This window comes from Crocodylus porosus, unplaced genomic scaffold, assembly GCF_001723895.1.
Source record: "Crocodylus porosus isolate Cpor-Errol unplaced genomic scaffold, CroPor_comp1, whole genome shotgun sequence".
Taxonomy (NCBI): Eukaryota; Metazoa; Chordata; order Crocodylia; family Crocodylidae; genus Crocodylus; species Crocodylus porosus.
In genome coordinates, this window is record NW_017728947.1 from 33,390,037 (window position 1) to 33,406,141 (window position 16,105).

General features: G+C 44.2%; 1 protein-coding gene across 1 annotated transcript in view; it reads right to left on the reverse strand.

Moving 5' to 3' along the window:
- Positions 1-2,556: 2,556 nt before the first annotated feature.
- The window catches only part of ABTB2 (ankyrin repeat and BTB domain containing 2), a 189,482-nt gene continuing 175,933 nt past the window's right edge, over positions 2,557-16,105 (reverse strand). The window contains exons 10-17 of the mRNA XM_019552142.1: positions 13,756-13,982; positions 12,679-12,857; positions 11,704-11,809; positions 11,491-11,593; positions 10,199-10,289; positions 7,853-7,921; positions 6,390-6,503; positions 2,557-5,100 (exon numbers count right to left, since the gene is read on the reverse strand). Coding sequence (XP_019407687.1) covers positions 4,903-5,100; positions 6,390-6,503; positions 7,853-7,921; positions 10,199-10,289; positions 11,491-11,593; positions 11,704-11,809; positions 12,679-12,857; positions 13,756-13,982 — 1,087 coding nt within the window. The 3' untranslated portion in view covers positions 2,557-4,902. The remainder of the gene's footprint in view (positions 5,101-6,389; positions 6,504-7,852; positions 7,922-10,198; positions 10,290-11,490; positions 11,594-11,703; positions 11,810-12,678; positions 12,858-13,755; positions 13,983-16,105) is intronic.

The window sequence follows — 16,105 nt, forward strand, 5'->3', positions numbered from 1 at the left end:
GATGAGTGACTGCCATCAATTACAACCCTCTGGGTCTGACCACGGAGCCAATTTCCCAGCCAGCGGATCATGGTGGAGCCAAGGCCGCAACTGGCCAGTTTGGCCAGGAGGTGATCATGGGGCCCACTTTCTGTGATCATCTGGGCAGATGCTATATAACAGGTTCCCAACAACTGTGGCAATGCAGAGCATTAGTGATGCTCTTTTTTTCTGTCTTCTTTTGTGGGGGTGCTCAATGTTTTATTAGTAAAGGCCTTGTTTTGTTTACGGGGTGCTATGAGCTGTCTTGTGGCCGTTGCACATGGCGGGGGAAATGGAATGGATGCTCTTGTGAATCCTCCTGGATTTAACATTGTTACATAGGTATCTTTGAGTGAGGACCCTTCTAGTCCATGTTTCTTCAGTCTAAAACTTGAATCCTCAAAACCCCTATGTAGCTGAAGTTCCCCAGGATCTACGTTCACACAAGACATCCTAAATGTGGTGTTGTCTAACTTCTTAGGGGTCTTGCTGTCTGAAGGAATCCACAGCTCTGAGAGAGAGAGACACTGTGCATGAGGAAAGCTGGGTACCTGGGAATAGAAGCCATGGGAGGAAGGAGCACATGCAAGGAGCCCCTTTCTTGGCCCTGCACATGCTGGATCAGTCCTGCCACCCAGGTCTTGTTCATAGGCCCTGTCTGGCACATGGGGCCAATCATCTGGCTGTAGGGGAGAGGTGGCAGTGTTAATTGCCACCATTTCCAACAGCACCAAATTTTCAACCCCCCGAGAAGCCCTGTGGGCTAGATGATAGTTGAGCAGGCCAGAGGTTGAGCACCACTGCTCCAAAGGAACAGTCAGTTCTTGTATGCAATGTGGGATGTTTCCAGTAAAAACCATTGAAAGTTCCCTTTCCTGACTGCCATGGGTTGCTGCTTAGGGTAGTTGTAGGGTGCTGGGAATCCAGCTCCTCCAGACAAATGAGGAATTTGAACTCTGAGATCTCTCGCATCTTGGGCAAATGCTGTAACCAGACAGGAAGTTGGTAACCTTGGTCCTGTTTTCTTCTTCCTGGTTCTGAGAGAAAGTGCTGGCTTAAATACCTAACTCCAGGAGAGAGTTCCTGGCTCCAGAATCCTGAATTGAGGAGTGTCAAGAACCACTTGAGTCCCTAAAGCAGTGTGCAATAGGGTAGAAGAGTAGGGCTCTCATTAAGAAAGTAGCTCTGGACGCTTTAGCTTTTCTATGCTTGATGTAGAAAAGCTATGTTAAGTGCCCTTTTCATAGATCCTTTCCTGGGAGGGTGCTAGAAAGATGCCTCTGATCTGAGAGTTGATTTAAGTAGTTGCAGGGTTAATCATGGTGCTCTTTCTTCTGCTATATTAATTCAATATACTTGGGAAGTTTGGCAGTAGAATCTTATTTCATCAAGCAGTTGTCCTTGCAGCCTGGCTGTCTCTCCCCATGTGCACAGTGCTGTTCATCCTTGCAGCCTTCTAGTCTGTGCCGATAGGTTATGACTTTTAATACAACTGTATAAGCAGAGGTAAGGGGTGAAAAAGGACTACCACCAAGCCAGGACATCAGCTGCCTAATCAGTATTATCTTAATCGATTCCAATTTTCTCTCCTTTGCCACTCACAGTTTGTGAACGTCTCCTATGGAGACCTGAGGAACAAATAGTTCTCAGTAGGAACATATCTCCTATTGTATTACCTTACAGAAAAGCTGTGGAAGCCTACCCCGACCTCCCTCATTTGTCCTGCTTCACACCTGCTGGCTGCTCAGAGCCTGCCTGAACCTCTTAGTGACGGGCATGACCTGTGCCCTGCCACAAATGCCCCATCAGCTGGTGGATAACCCTACAGAGGGGACAGACTAGGGTCTAGGCATGTCGACAGACACTGTGGCCCAAGGGGTATAAGGCCCAGGAGCACCAATGAGGGGACAGGGTGAAAGCTAGAGGCTGCACAGAGTAGGGCCTGAAGGACTGTGCATAGGCTGGCTGGTGTAGTGGCCCCAGTGAGGGGGCATAAAGGCCAGGGTACATTTGAGGACACCTGGGGCCAGTTGTGGGCTGAAAGCTGTGTGTGGCCCAGCAAAGCGGGTGAGGGAGTTGGAAGTCATCTTTGGATGCCATCTGTGAGGCATGGGACATGGTGTTGAGGTGGTTTGGAGCCATGTATTACACCATTGGCAGTCCACCTAGGAACAACTATTCAATTCCAACGAAGGCATGGCAGGAGAGTCAGGTGGACAGGTCAAGGACTGAACTGACCTTCAGACTGTGCCCTGTCACGGCATTAAAGAAGGGATGATCTACATTTATCAGTTTATGGTAATACACTCAAACTGCTGGTGTGGACAAGGCAGTCCTTCAGAACTAGGGCTGTTCAAGATTTTAAGTACTGATTCCGCAATACCATTTTACCCCATGGTAAATAGCCAGTGTTAAATACCGTTTTTCCTCTACAAACATTCAGGCATGCATAATATGCATGCATATTCCTTCAGACGCACCTAACCATGCATAGAATTACCCCCTACTAAAACAGCTGTATAAATACACAAGCCATAACTGTTAAAGTTATGTTGTTAATAAAATCCTGGTACATTTACATAAATGACAACAGTAATGTACAGTTAAAAGAGCAGGCAATATTACAGCAACAAAACAGAACCTATGCTTTTGTACAGAGAGCTGGAGCAGCTTTTTTGAAAATATTTTCCCGCATACATCTTTTTGCAGTATTTTCCAAGCAGGCCAGTGATAATTCTTGAACCACCTCTATGGCTTTCAGAGAATAAATAGGGCTATTGAAAGCTGGTGCTTTTTCAAAGCATGTGTATGCAAGTAAAAAACAGAAAACAGAAAACTAGTGTGTGCTTACAGGCGAATTCTGATTAATAGTTTTGTCTATCAATCAGATCACTGATCCTTAACTAACTAAAGCCCTCTCTTGTCACATGCAGTCTGCCTGAGATTTGAAATCCTTGGGGAGGAAGGTGGGTTCTCAGGTTTTGACTGATTAGCTAGACATGCTGCAGTCTGCCCTTCCTTTCTCCTCCTCCATGATTCTGCTTTTCAGCTGAGGCTGTGGCCAAGCTGAGCTGCTGCCCATCACTGGATCTAGGATTTCAGTGTTCAGATTTCCAAGAAACACTGACTCTACATTGGAAGCTTTTCCTTCCCCTCTGCGGGCTATAACGAATGGAAGCATTTCAGCCAATGCTTTCAGTATGTGCCAACACAGACCAGCAAGGAATGTCTGAAGGGTTTGTGCATGGTGTTTTCTTTCTTTTGGGTTTGTTGTTGTTGTTGTTGTTATTTTTAAGATAACGGTTATAGTAGGATAAGTGGAAGTCACTTGCCTTCCTCAAACTTTGCTTCCAAGTCTGCTTGCAAAAAATCCCTACACATCCACCCTGCATCCCTTCTGAAACTTTACAATACACTTTGAATTGCAAAAAACACTCTGTCTTATGTGCATCTCCCCATTATTCAGATAAACAAAGGCTCAGAAGGAGCCTGCTCTAAAAGAATCTTCCCATTTGTGCCAAGAGAAATAGGGTACATTTTGGGCATTTGGGTTGAGACATCTAGCTTTAAATCCTATAGCCCAAATGTTTCGTATAAGTAGAGGGCAAAGCTAAAAGTTAGCATGTTCAGGCACTGTGCACTAAAGATGGTCCTCTCTGTAATGTAAGTGAGGGGAAGAAATAACCCCATTCTGCAGGTGGGGATATGGAAGCATGGTCATGACTCGCTTAAGGCCACAAGTTAAAAGTCAGGGCTGGGATAAGAACTCAGAACTACTGAGTGGGTATGTTTTTCTACTACCAGAAAGAGAGAACAAAGCATCCAGGAGCTCTAAGCAAGGGGTCTACTGTCTAAGTACTACCCATATTATTGGACTAGGCCTCTTAATGCTGCAATACATTTTATTATACCACCTGGTACAGCATTAAAACAAACATTTCCTGTCATGGCATCAGTCCTCAACTTCACAGGTGACATTCACAGGCTGTTTTTAAAAGGTGGGTTTATGTAGCAATAGAAGACATTCTAGCAAACCGTTACTGGGTAGGGGCAGGCTCTCCTTTCAAACTGGATCAAATCATAATGACTATTGGCAAGGGCTGAACGCAGCTAAAACAGAATGAAACCTGGCTAAGTTCTCCACATCAGGTTCTACCATAAGTGAATAATTTCAGTGCTCTATATTAGTCTCTTTCACCTCTACTCAGCTTGGGGGTTTACAAAGAGAATGTGTCTTAAGGTGCAAACATCTCTGGGAATATTATGATAAGAGTTTTTTTGCCCTATATAAAGCTGGTGTTAATTTCTATAACTAAGTAAGTAGTCTGTGTGCACCAGTCTTTGTGTGTCCGGTCCAGTGACCTGAATGAGTAGTGGTCCATGGGATTAAAGGACTCCCTATATGTAGCCTTTTACAAGTATAACACATGTACATGTATCAGTAAGCTGGCATTTGTGGTGTGCAAATAGATGAGCTTAGATTAGCATGTTAGAAAGATTCCCAGTGTTAGGCCCAGTTATGACACTTCCAAATTCTTCATTGCCCAAGAAGCTTTTGCATTGTGCTTGTTAAAATGGCAACATGGATCTACTCTTCTGGCCAGGTTCTTCAGTTGCCACCTCTATTTTCTGTTCACACTGTACCAGTGTTGCTCTGATGCTGGGCAGCACAGAGAAAAGCCACTTCCCTTCCTTCTCAGAATAGTTACAGCATCCTAACACACATGCTCCCCAGGGAAAATTGCTGCCCTTGGGGGATCTGCTTGTAAGGGACTTTCAGCACATGCTGGTGGCTCCATAAGGTAGACAGAGAAGCCCCAGCTGCATAAGGTCCCATGCCAGTGCAGTTTGACCCGATGCTTCTGCCACTGGTTGCTTGTCTCACACTCTGGAGGTGATGTAAACAGAATGCAGCCGGCTGGCCAGTGCTGCCTGGAGGTCCCGGAGAGGGTCCAGCCCCTGCACCTTGCTGTTCCTGCCATAGATGAGCTGTTTAAATGAGTCCTGGTCCAGCAGAGAGCTCATGTGTTTGAGGAAGAAGCCTTCACAAAACAAGGCCAGTTCAGGTGCACTGTGAATCTGTAACACACAACAGGATTCATCAGCTTTCTCCCCAAGTCCTGCAGATTCAAGCACATTTCTGCCATTGCTACTTACAGAGTCATTTCCTTGACTTTTTCATTGAATGGAACTTGTCTGTAAAGCTAGGGAAGATATGCTTTAACATTGTTGCTGATAAATGGTGATGGAGAAGGTGTCTATGCTGGTGACCCCTTTCCCTGCTCTGTATGAGCATGTCTGTGTGTGAGCGGAAAGAGGAGCTCATCCTAATATGATACCTGTCGGGGGTTAAAGTACCTTTTCATTTCTAACCCTTTGATCTCCTGCTGTTGGCTGAGCCACAGTCCAGCAATCCTTAAAGGAGAAGAGCAGCTGGTTGGCGAAATGTCCAAGGTACCCATTTTGTTGTGCAAGTGGAATCCATGCTTTGCATCATGTTAAAACAATGAGACTAACCAGATGGTACATAGCAGTAGTGGCCATGGGAATACACTGCATATGATATGAGGTTCAGTCTTGGAACAAGGGGGTGAATAAAGGTGGCAAAATCTACTCTAATCAAATGCCTGTGAATATGTCACATTGCTCCTTTTGGCTCGACAGCTCCTGAAGAATCTTTTATTGTCCCAGTAATAACTTATGTTGTTGCCTCTGTGCCAGTATCGCTGTAACTGAGCCTGCTTTAACCCGGAGAATGAATGTGATGCCAACATTAAGAAACAAAGCCCCACAAAAGTTTGGGGAACTTTAATAGCAATAGAAATATCTTTATGAAAAATGACCTAAAGGCCCCCTCCCCCACCACCACGGTCTTCCTTTTTAATTGTTTCCTTTTGGCTAAAGAGAATACAAAAAGCAGAATGGAACAGATCAGCCCAGTATCATTGCATATAATGCAGAAAGGAAACAAGTGGGAAGAAAAACAACATTGAGTGTTTCAAAGTTCCTTCTGCTCCAAGTTTCCCTTATCAGTCTAATCTCCTGCTGGATTCCAAGAATGCTGGATTGTTTTTCCATATTATTACTGGTAATGCAGGTTAGATCTGTTATTTTAAATATGAACTCAGCAGATCACAGTTTATTGTCCTTTTCAAACTAGAACTGCCTGAACTTCTGTAAATAGGAACCTGATACAGAATCTCACCGTGTTGGCAAATTTAGTGTAGAGTTGGCCCACCCAGCATGTCTTATATCCCTAGCGCGTCTTCTTCCAAGACTAATGCCCACAACAGCAGACCGCAGAAAACAGGTGAAGTATTTCAGTTCCCATGAGTGTCAGTGTTGCTTAAATATAGCCTGGCTTTTACCTTTGCATATTTATAGATGTTAACAGAGTTATCCATACTGATGGTCTGGGCACACAGGATCTCGCAGTGTCTTTGGAGGCCATCCAGTTGAAACAGGCTGGCAGCTGACAACAGCTATTGGGAAAAGAAAGCAGCTACTCAAGGACAAAGGCAAAAGGAAACCAATGACCTCTTCCCCACGGCATCTTGTAACTACTTCTCTTTTAGCAGTTCCCAAATTGACAGATTGCACACCACCAATTAAAAATGATACAACCTTAAGGTACCACCAGCAATTTGTTCAGTTCACCCTTAAGTACCACTAGCAGATTTTTGTCATATAAAGTAATTGTAATAAATCTGTTAACGCATACTACATATTGGGAACTGCTGGGTTAGGCCTTCCTGTGAGATCGACAAGTACAGCACTGACTGAAGGAAGGAAGCAAAGCCTCCCTCTATTCTTGAGTCTGTGCTCCTCCTGAAGCATCAGACAGGAGAGAGACACTTACTCCACAGTCTGTCACCTGATTTCATCTTCCTCTTGGCTGGTCCATGATTTAGGTGACACACTATGGAGTCTTCATGCTAGGCTGCTGGTTTTTAATGCAGCCCAAGTGATGGCTGACTAAATGACGTTGCTGTTTGATGGTTTGTGTATAATACGTAGGCAGCCTAAGTGCAGTTTTGCTGTACTTCACAGAAGCAGCGCCAGAAGTGGTACTATGGTAGCAGTCTGTCTTGTACCCATGGCCTGTCGCTATATCATCGTGTCAGCACTGAGCCTCACTGGCAGAGCACGGCAACTGCATCTGTTCTATGTCTGAACGCTTGAGTTTGCTTAACATATATGGATGCCAGAGGGAAATCTCTCCCTCATGTCCTGTGTTCTGTTACACATTCCAAGAGGCCTGTTTTCTAAGAGCAGGAGGGGTTCATATACAGAGCTTCTATCTGTGTTCATATGAGCTAAATCCCCCTCAGCTCTCACAACCACAGGCTGATTTGGTGGGTGGAGGGGTGGTGATCTAACGCAGCCGATAAACCTGACAGCACCTCGAAGACTAATTGCTTGCTGGGGAACCGTACAGGTGCTGAGTATCCCTTTAGTCCTTATAAGTAATGCTTATGATTGATTTTCCTAACCCAAAAAAACGAACTTTTTGAAAACCATAAAAAATCATGAAAGGTGAATATGCTTTTGATCTCCTAAAGAAAAATGCTGGATGGTGGAGAGCTCACTGGAGATTTTTAACACAGTTGTCTGTGGGCTTAAAGCAGCCACTGTATACTGGTCTTTGTATCAGTGAGAACCTGTGTAAAAATATCAGTAGCTGCTCTTAGCGCCTAGCAATTTCTTGTCAAGCAACATTGACGGTATGTGCTTCCTACACTAAGGGTTCATATGTTCCTGTTGGATTTTCCCTTCCAAACCTTGTCGTGCCGCAATGCATTTGGCAGAAAGTGGAAGCAAACATTCTCACCTCTAAGATATCGGCTGTGGGAATTTCCATGGATTCTGTTCCTCCATAATATAAATACTGCATCAGCATCTGAAACAGGAAGAAGGCCAGGCATGAAGCTGTTGTCACTCAGGATGCAGAGGATTTTGAATATCCATGATGCCCTTGCTGAGCAAACAGAAATCCTTGCTTCTACTTCCCATGGCACCCTGGCTCTTGGCAACAGCTCTGGCATTTTCTAACACTCCAAGTGTGCTGCTTTCCAACGCTGTTTTCTTTCTTCTGGCTTTGAAAGGGCTGTGTCAAGGAGTTTAGGCCAAAGGTTCACCATGTGTCTCTGAGCAACATGAATGTCCCTGTTTAAAACACTGCGTGGGTCCTGTTTTTTGTAAAGCCTTGCAGGCTGGCCACACAAAGAGCAACCTGTCAGCTGAGCCAGTGAAAGCATCTGCGGGCAAGCTGAGTATATGTGTGCCATGCTAAGCCTGTCACATGTTGATGGTTTCCTTTCCCACACCAGCAGGTAACCCCAGGAGCTGGGAAGGAAAAAGGATTCATATGGCTGAGAACAGATAGATAAGGCTTACCCCTATCTCTCTCTTCCTGCCATGCACCCCTCCTTACTGCTCATCACAGAATCAAACCATTGTCCCCTCAAACTCTTTTCCTTTCCCATAAAAAGGTAGCTCATTTTTTTCACTTCAATGGAGACTGTGTTTGGAGTCCCATTATTCTAAGTCAGTGCTTCCCAAATTTGGTTGGGGCTGTGCACACCTTTATAACTGTGTGAAACAGCTATAAAAGAAATTAACATTTTCCACTACAACTACGCTGTAACCTCCCTAGCAATCAGAGAGAGTTAAGAGCTATTCCTCCTTTCTCTTCCTTTCCATCTATTTATAATTCCCCTTTCCTAGTTCTTCTAGTGTACCCTCTAAGAATTGGCTGCACACTCCAGCTTGGGAAACGCTCCTAGATGCTGTAAAGATATGAGGGATCCCAGTGATCCAAGTACTGCTTTTTCTACTGATACCTAGCTTTCAATTCACTCCTTCTCAGTATCCTGGGGCTCAGAGAGGCAAAGTGACTTGACCAAGATCCTTCAGTAGGGCAGTGTCAGAGCCAGGAATAAGACTACAGGTCCAGTGCTGTAACTAGCTCGCTATGCTGCCATTCCTAAATGCCGTAAAAATAACAAATTTATCAGCCCCCAAATCACCCCAAGTTAGTGACCACTATTTTGCACCCCTCTCCTTTACTAGAAAAGCCTGTTTTGTTTAGAATTTGAGTCTTTCTCCCTTGAGCGGTGACTGTTTATAGGTTTCACTGTATTTTTTTCAATCTACTGCTCCCTTCCCAAGAGGAAAACTCCTATCTTCGCGTCCCCCACCCCCCGCACCCTGGTTTCCTGCAGGCACCACAGCATGAAAATCACATCCAAGAACTATAAAATTTCTCTGAAAAAAAGACCTTGTTTTTCCTTGGTTACAGAGACTTATTACACTTACTTTCTTCAGTGACGGACCCAAGTTGCAGAGTTTAGATGCACACACTGAAATTGCTATTCAATAGGAATTCAAAACACAGGAAACCCAGTTCTGATAAAGCAGGAGAGATGTTTTAAGTGATCAGATTACTCCCATTGCATGCACAGATACTCTGCTGATGACCACAATGCATAGAAACATTCTGAGAGCACGCCAAGATGAGTCCTAAACACTTTGAAAGTCTGTAGAACTATTTCACTAACTGTTTTGTGCTTTCAAATATTCCCTCTTCTGCACATTTCTTCTTAATTTGAAATGCAGATCTGGAAAGCTGGAACAACTCCTAACTATTGGATTTCACTGACCCGCTTTTTAAAAAAATATATACCTACCCTTTTTTCATCATGAATGAATCTCCCTTAGGTCACTTAAATATGGAAAAGTCAACAGAAGTAAAAGTGGAATTCTCAACTTTAGGTCTTTAAAGGGAGCTTCACAGATTTCTGATTGTCTGATTTGAATTAATATGAAGCCTGGCAGTTCTCCGGCTCTAACCAGGCTTATTTTTTTGCTTAACACAGCATGAAAATTGCGCCTGGGAACCTCCAGAACTACAAAACTCCATTCAGTACAAGACCTTGTTTGTCTTCCTCTGTGGAGGAGATCAGCTGCATAAAAGCAATCCAATTGCGCTCTTTTCAGAGCTAGGTCCAAGCTGAAAAAGTTTGGATGCAGATCAGAATATGCAGAGATGTCTGAATCAGACCCTTCTCTGTAATTAGCATTTATCTCTGGCTAAACCACTGACATTCTTAACTTGACAGTAAACTCCGGAGGAGATGAAGAATAATAATAAAAAGGGTGTTTATAATCTACATACCTTGAAAATATTATACTTCATATCACTAATTTCCACTGTCTTACTGCCTTGGCTGTCTTGTTCTGTTTTATTGGTCATCAGGGTCTTAAACCTGAGAGAATAGAGGCAAACATTTGTTTTAATAGATTTTTATTGCTCCATATCCCTGTGGTTTAGATCAGCTGTAGGAGGCAAAGAGAAAAGGGATACGAATTAAAACCATCTGACTTATCCTTATATTTTCAAAACAATGAATGCATTTCCAATGTCTTAGGGCTTTTTCATATGTGCAAGTGCCGCAGCGCCAGACACTTTGAAAAGCGCCCAGCGCTGCAATGCAAGTAGTTGTATAAGTGGTGAAACGTGCGTCAGCAGGCAGAAAATGGCAGTGGTGCACTTTTGAACTAAAGCACCTCGGAGGTGCTTTAGTTCAAAAGCGCATCAGTGCCATTTTCTGTGCACTGACACGCATTTCGCCACTTATACAACTGCATGTGGCGCAGACTCGATTAATCGAGTCTGCTCCAAAGTGGCGAATCCCCAGCAGGTTGTGGGACAGAAAGGTATGCCCCCAGAGAGCAGATGAGGACATTTACGACAGCTCTATTTTAGAAACCCACAATCTGACCCTCGCCTGTGTGATTCTTGTTAAAACTGCTGAAGAACCATTTAAAATCAATGGCATTTAAACTTATTGAAAATGAGTGAGAAGGAGGTGACTCAGGCCCCTTGATGCTGTACATTACACCAGTGTATATCAAAGCAAATCACTTACAAAATCATTGAACAGTGGAGAATCCTGGAGAATATTTTGTAAAAATCTAGACATGGAGTACAAAGGGGACAGATTTGTTATTCCTCTTTGCACTGCAGCAAAAGGGCCACATTCTGGCTGTGATTCCTTTGAAAATTTCTAGGGAGCTCTGAGGAGGAGCATAGCACTGTTATGAGCATGGAGCATCATTCTCACCACAGCCATCCAGCAGTGCTTAACTAACTGGCCGTTCTTTGGTGAAAGTTGCGAGCCAGCTGCACTTCCTCAGGTTGCTCTAATCTGCACTGGGGTTGGAGAGAAAAATCTCTAATGCTGCAAAGAATCTGGTACTAGAAATCTTTTGGCTTGAACATGCAAACCCTAATACACAAAATTAGTCCCTACTCATCCTGGCAGCCCCACTTGCAGCTACTGGTGATTAACGCCTGGTCATATGAGTAAGGGACTACAGGACAGGTCCCTCTAATACCCATCCATACTTACCTGTGAGCAACACAGCTTCAGGGAGTACATATAGCTCATAGAGAATGACTCTTACCTGTTGGAAGCAGTAACCAGTAGAACTTTATGTGCATAAAACAGTTTTCCTTCCACTAGAAACGTTACATCAGACATTTCTTTATTGTTTAGAAAGTGGGGATCTATTGGAAAAAGAGAAGGGGGGAATGGGGGAAGAATTAGAAAAAGTGTGTCATGTCAAAAAGAAAAACCACCAGGGACAAAGTCTCAAAACAGGTCATGATCATCTCACCTAACCGCGCTGGGAGCGTCTTTCGGATTTCAGGAATGCTGGGGATAGGACCACTCCCATAGCAGTGGACAAAGATGGTGGCAAGCTGCTGGTTAATCGAGTCATTCTGCAAGGAAGACAAAATACATACCGTTAGTGCTTCAGGATAAGCTGGTCCCACGGGATTGCTGCTTGCAGCATGAGACAATCTTTCCTTGATGCCTTTACTAATTGTAGAGAATGTTTTGTCTAAAAGGGAACCTAAGCACAAGGTGAATTTCACCCTGACTGACTGACCTCAGCAGCAGTATCTAGCAAACATCTGCCACAAAGAAAGATTTAATCATTTGATCCTTCACTCCTTACCTAGCAAGCTCCCCTAACTCCAGTACAATCAAGCCAACAGTCTTTTTTTTAACCATCTGGAAACACAATTCCTAGCACATCTGTTTGTTTCTTGGACTTTTGAAGCTCAAAACTTGAATTACATTTTAGCCACTCAGTGCAGTGATACAGGCCTGGCCATGCACAGGTTGATTTCAACAGGAGCAACAACACTCCGATTTTTCATTAAAAGAAGGAACAGAAGGACATTCTGTTATTGAACAACAACAGTATTTATAACATTCTAAGGTAGTAGATAAGAGCCTGTGTTCCTCAGCATTTTCAGGTAATCCTTTCCTTTACAGTGAACCTACTTAATCCTAAAAGCCAATCACTAAATTGGGGTTTAGAGCATGATTGCCATTTCCATTCAAATGAGTGCCTTTGCTATAGAGGAAGCATGTATATATAATCCCTGTCGTCTTGATCCTTGGTCATTCAGTATTATAGAAGCTTGGGTAAACACAGCCAGGGCTCTCTTTACATCCATAATTCATGGGGGCTCTCACAGAGATTTACATTGGTTCTGGTTGTACAAACAGTAGTAGAATAATTGCAAAACTCTTGGCTCCAACGATTTGAACTTCATATTCAGAAAAGAAGAACGATTACCTTGCTGGTTTTGAGGATATCAAACATGAGCTGCAGCCCTTCGTTAACCAACTCTTCATTATAGTCTTCTTCCTTAATAGTGACAAACTCCCGTAAGAGGGTCTGGACGACTGAATAACGAGACTGGTAGAAGGTCGTCCGTAATGATTCAATCCATACATGGAGCTTCCACGGGACTCCTGTAGCCAAACACAAACACCAAACAGAGTGTGATTTAAGTGCTGAAAGATCTGCGAGTGGATATTTCCTTCCCTAATGGTAGTTATTAACAGCTGCACCTTTTACATACTGCAACCAATTTAGCTCTACAATACACATGGCTGGCAGATAAAGATGGGGAAACGGAGTTAAAAACAAAAGTAGCTTTTTGAGGAAATACTCAAGGCCACGGAGAAAATCGGCGTAGAACTGAAGATTAAACCTTGGGAATTCCTGTTTCTTACCAATCCAACTGTATTTTTTACCATCCTTTTTATGCCCTGTTTTTATCCACAGTCAGAGCAACAATATCAAATCAAAGTAACTTCTGAAACTTAGCTGTATCATTACAGCATATTCAAGAGCCAATCCTATATAATAAATTCACTGCAAGACCTTTAATTCAGTAAGACAGTTCTTTTGTTCGGATAAGCTAAAAAAGCACATTCAAAGTCATCACTCTCCTACCTTAAAGGCAGGGGAATGGGTGCAAGCGACTTTGATCGGGTCCATCTTTAAAAGCCTGACTTGGGGCATTTCAAACAGAGCCAGAGTTTTCAGAGAGTCTGGACACCCCGCACACTGCTGGACTTCAAACAGAAAACTTAGCAGCTCTGACCCTTAGGCAACTCCAGATGGCCAGCCGGGAACTGGGACCTGCTAAATCAGTGAGCCCTTGTGAAACTGTGGGTGTCAGTGACCAGTAAGAGGTTTGCTATTTAAATGAGGCAATTTTGAACCTAAAACTTGTGGCAGTTCTGAAACTGATGGTGCCAGTCTTCCAATTAATACATGGTCTCTGTACTGGCCGTGAGACAAGCTATTAGGCTTCCTTAACCTTTGGGGTTCTTTGAACCTGTGGTAAAGAACTTGCCTTACCGAGTGCCCTGAGCTCCATGGTGATGTCAACGTAGCCGTGTTCGGCACTGTAATACATGGCCTCCTGCAGAGCCTTCATCCTGGTCTTACAGAGTCTGACCTGCCCCTCATTGGAGCTGCCTTGACTGGAGGTGTCACTTTCCACGCCCTCCGCCAAAATTTCTTCCAGCGAGAGCACATCTCCCTTCAGCTGCTGGGGCTGGGTCAGGAGTTTGCGGAGCACATTTCTGCACAGAAAAAATAGTAGTATTGACTCCTAACAAACAACTAACCAGTCAGGCTGAGGCATGGCAATCTGGGCTCAAAAAAAAAAAAAGGCTTAGTAAGTAATTTATTTCAAGAAACAAACTCTCCCTTTTCCCTGAGAGAGAGATTTGGTTCTCTCTAATGACTGGATCTTCAAACACTAACATACTGGTTTGTGTCCAGTTCCTCTGTCAGAAAATCTAAGCCATGAATATGGCTTTGTGCCATCAAATAGTGTGAGACTTATGGTATTTGAGCGTCCCCCCCACCCTCCCCCACACACACACACACACAACAGCACTAGACTTTACAGGATCCTCTTTGGAATACCTCCCTTTAGACATGAGGAGCAATGGAGGACAGAGATATGCTATCCCAGGTCATGTGCCAGCATTCAGCTCTTGCACTGAACTGCCACTAGCTGGTGCTCTCTGTGCATAGACAACACAGTGTGACTTGTTCTGCCTGAATAGATCCTGCTTAATTTCATGCTTTAGGATTATCCTGTCTCACAAATATCCAGAAATGGGCCATTTAACTTTTCTGTTTGCAGTCAGATGATACTGCAGAAAGAAGGGGATAAAAACCAGTCCCAAAACAGATCTAAAAGTGTAGTGCTTCTCAGTAGAGAAGAGCACTGTGAGTTCCACATCTGCTCTCTCTTAGGTAATGTTTGTATTAACACAGTTTTCTTGGGGGGGGAGGGGAGGCCTAATGTACCTGATCAGGCAGGAGAATGTGCACCTCCGGAGGTACATTAGGCCTTACCTTGGTGCTAAGGCTTAATGCAGACATATGGCACCAATGTAAAGCAGGGTTGATGCAGGGTGACTTAATTTTGTAAGTAACCAGTGTTGTGCTGCGTGGGTGTAAGCTACACTGGCCATCGCTGCAGCCCATCTGCATTAGGGGTTTGAACTGTTGTAACTACATTGGTGTGGTTAAACCAATGCTAATTTCCCTAATGGAGACAAGGCTGAAAGGGCTTGCAGATCAGTTTACAAGTAATAAGATGTTATTTCTAAGTAACAACCCTCCAAGCTCAGTCTGGGATGGAAATGCCAAACTGGCTTTTCACTGACTTACAAAACATCACAAGCAATAGAAGGTTCCCCAGGCTGATGGTTACCTTTGAAGCCCGGTTGTGATTCAATCCTGTCTCGAGACACACCCATCTGACCTGCTCTCCTCAGAAGTTTGCCCTGCAGTTCCAACTTAATTAGCAATTCCACTGATGCATGACCCAGAGCAAAACCCAGCTCACTCTAAGCTTAGCTGTGCTGGCTCTGCAGTGCAGACAAGCAGAAAAATGTTATTTGCTGACTTTTGTGGCTAAAATAGAAGAGGCAGATCCTATTCCACCTGGTAGGCAAAGTGGATTTAGGTGGTGTCACGTGCCCCTATTTGACCCTGCTCAGGGCCCTGAAAAACAGAGAAGGTGGATGGGTTTCTCTGCTGCTCTTTGATTCTTGGTGACTCAGGGCCTTGTTGCACAGTAATTTTGGGTGACTTCTGGAATTCTTAACCCGTGGACTGCCCGCACATTAACACCTGAAACTGGATTTAAGCACTCCTTTGGTAGCTCAAAGATCTGCCACTCCAGGGCTGGATCATCTCTGATCCCTGTACTCAGCTTGTGTTACAGTGAGATGTAGGCACTGTAGGCCAGAGGGTCCCAACCCCAGTGGTACCAGGCTGCAAAGAGTTGGCTGCCAGTCCACGGGAGGGTTGGCTGCCAGACAGGAAGTTTGGAAGCGACTGGCATACTGCGGACCAGCAACCAACCCTTTTTTATACTCAGTATATGTGGTGGAAGTTTTTTATACACATATATGTTATGTGCTGGAAGTGACCAGCATACTGTGGACTGACAGCCAACCCTTTTTTATACTGGGTATAAAAAAAAGGGTTGGCTGCCAGTCCACAGTATGCTGGTCACTTCGGGTCTGCAGTATGCTGGTCCACAATCTAAAAAGGTTGGGAACCAATGCTCTGGGCTACACCTTAATATAAACACTCTGCCTGCTCCCCCTTTCTCCTGCCCAAAAAGACCCACTGCCCCCCACCCCACCCCACCTCTCCCCAGCACCCTAGATCCCCACTC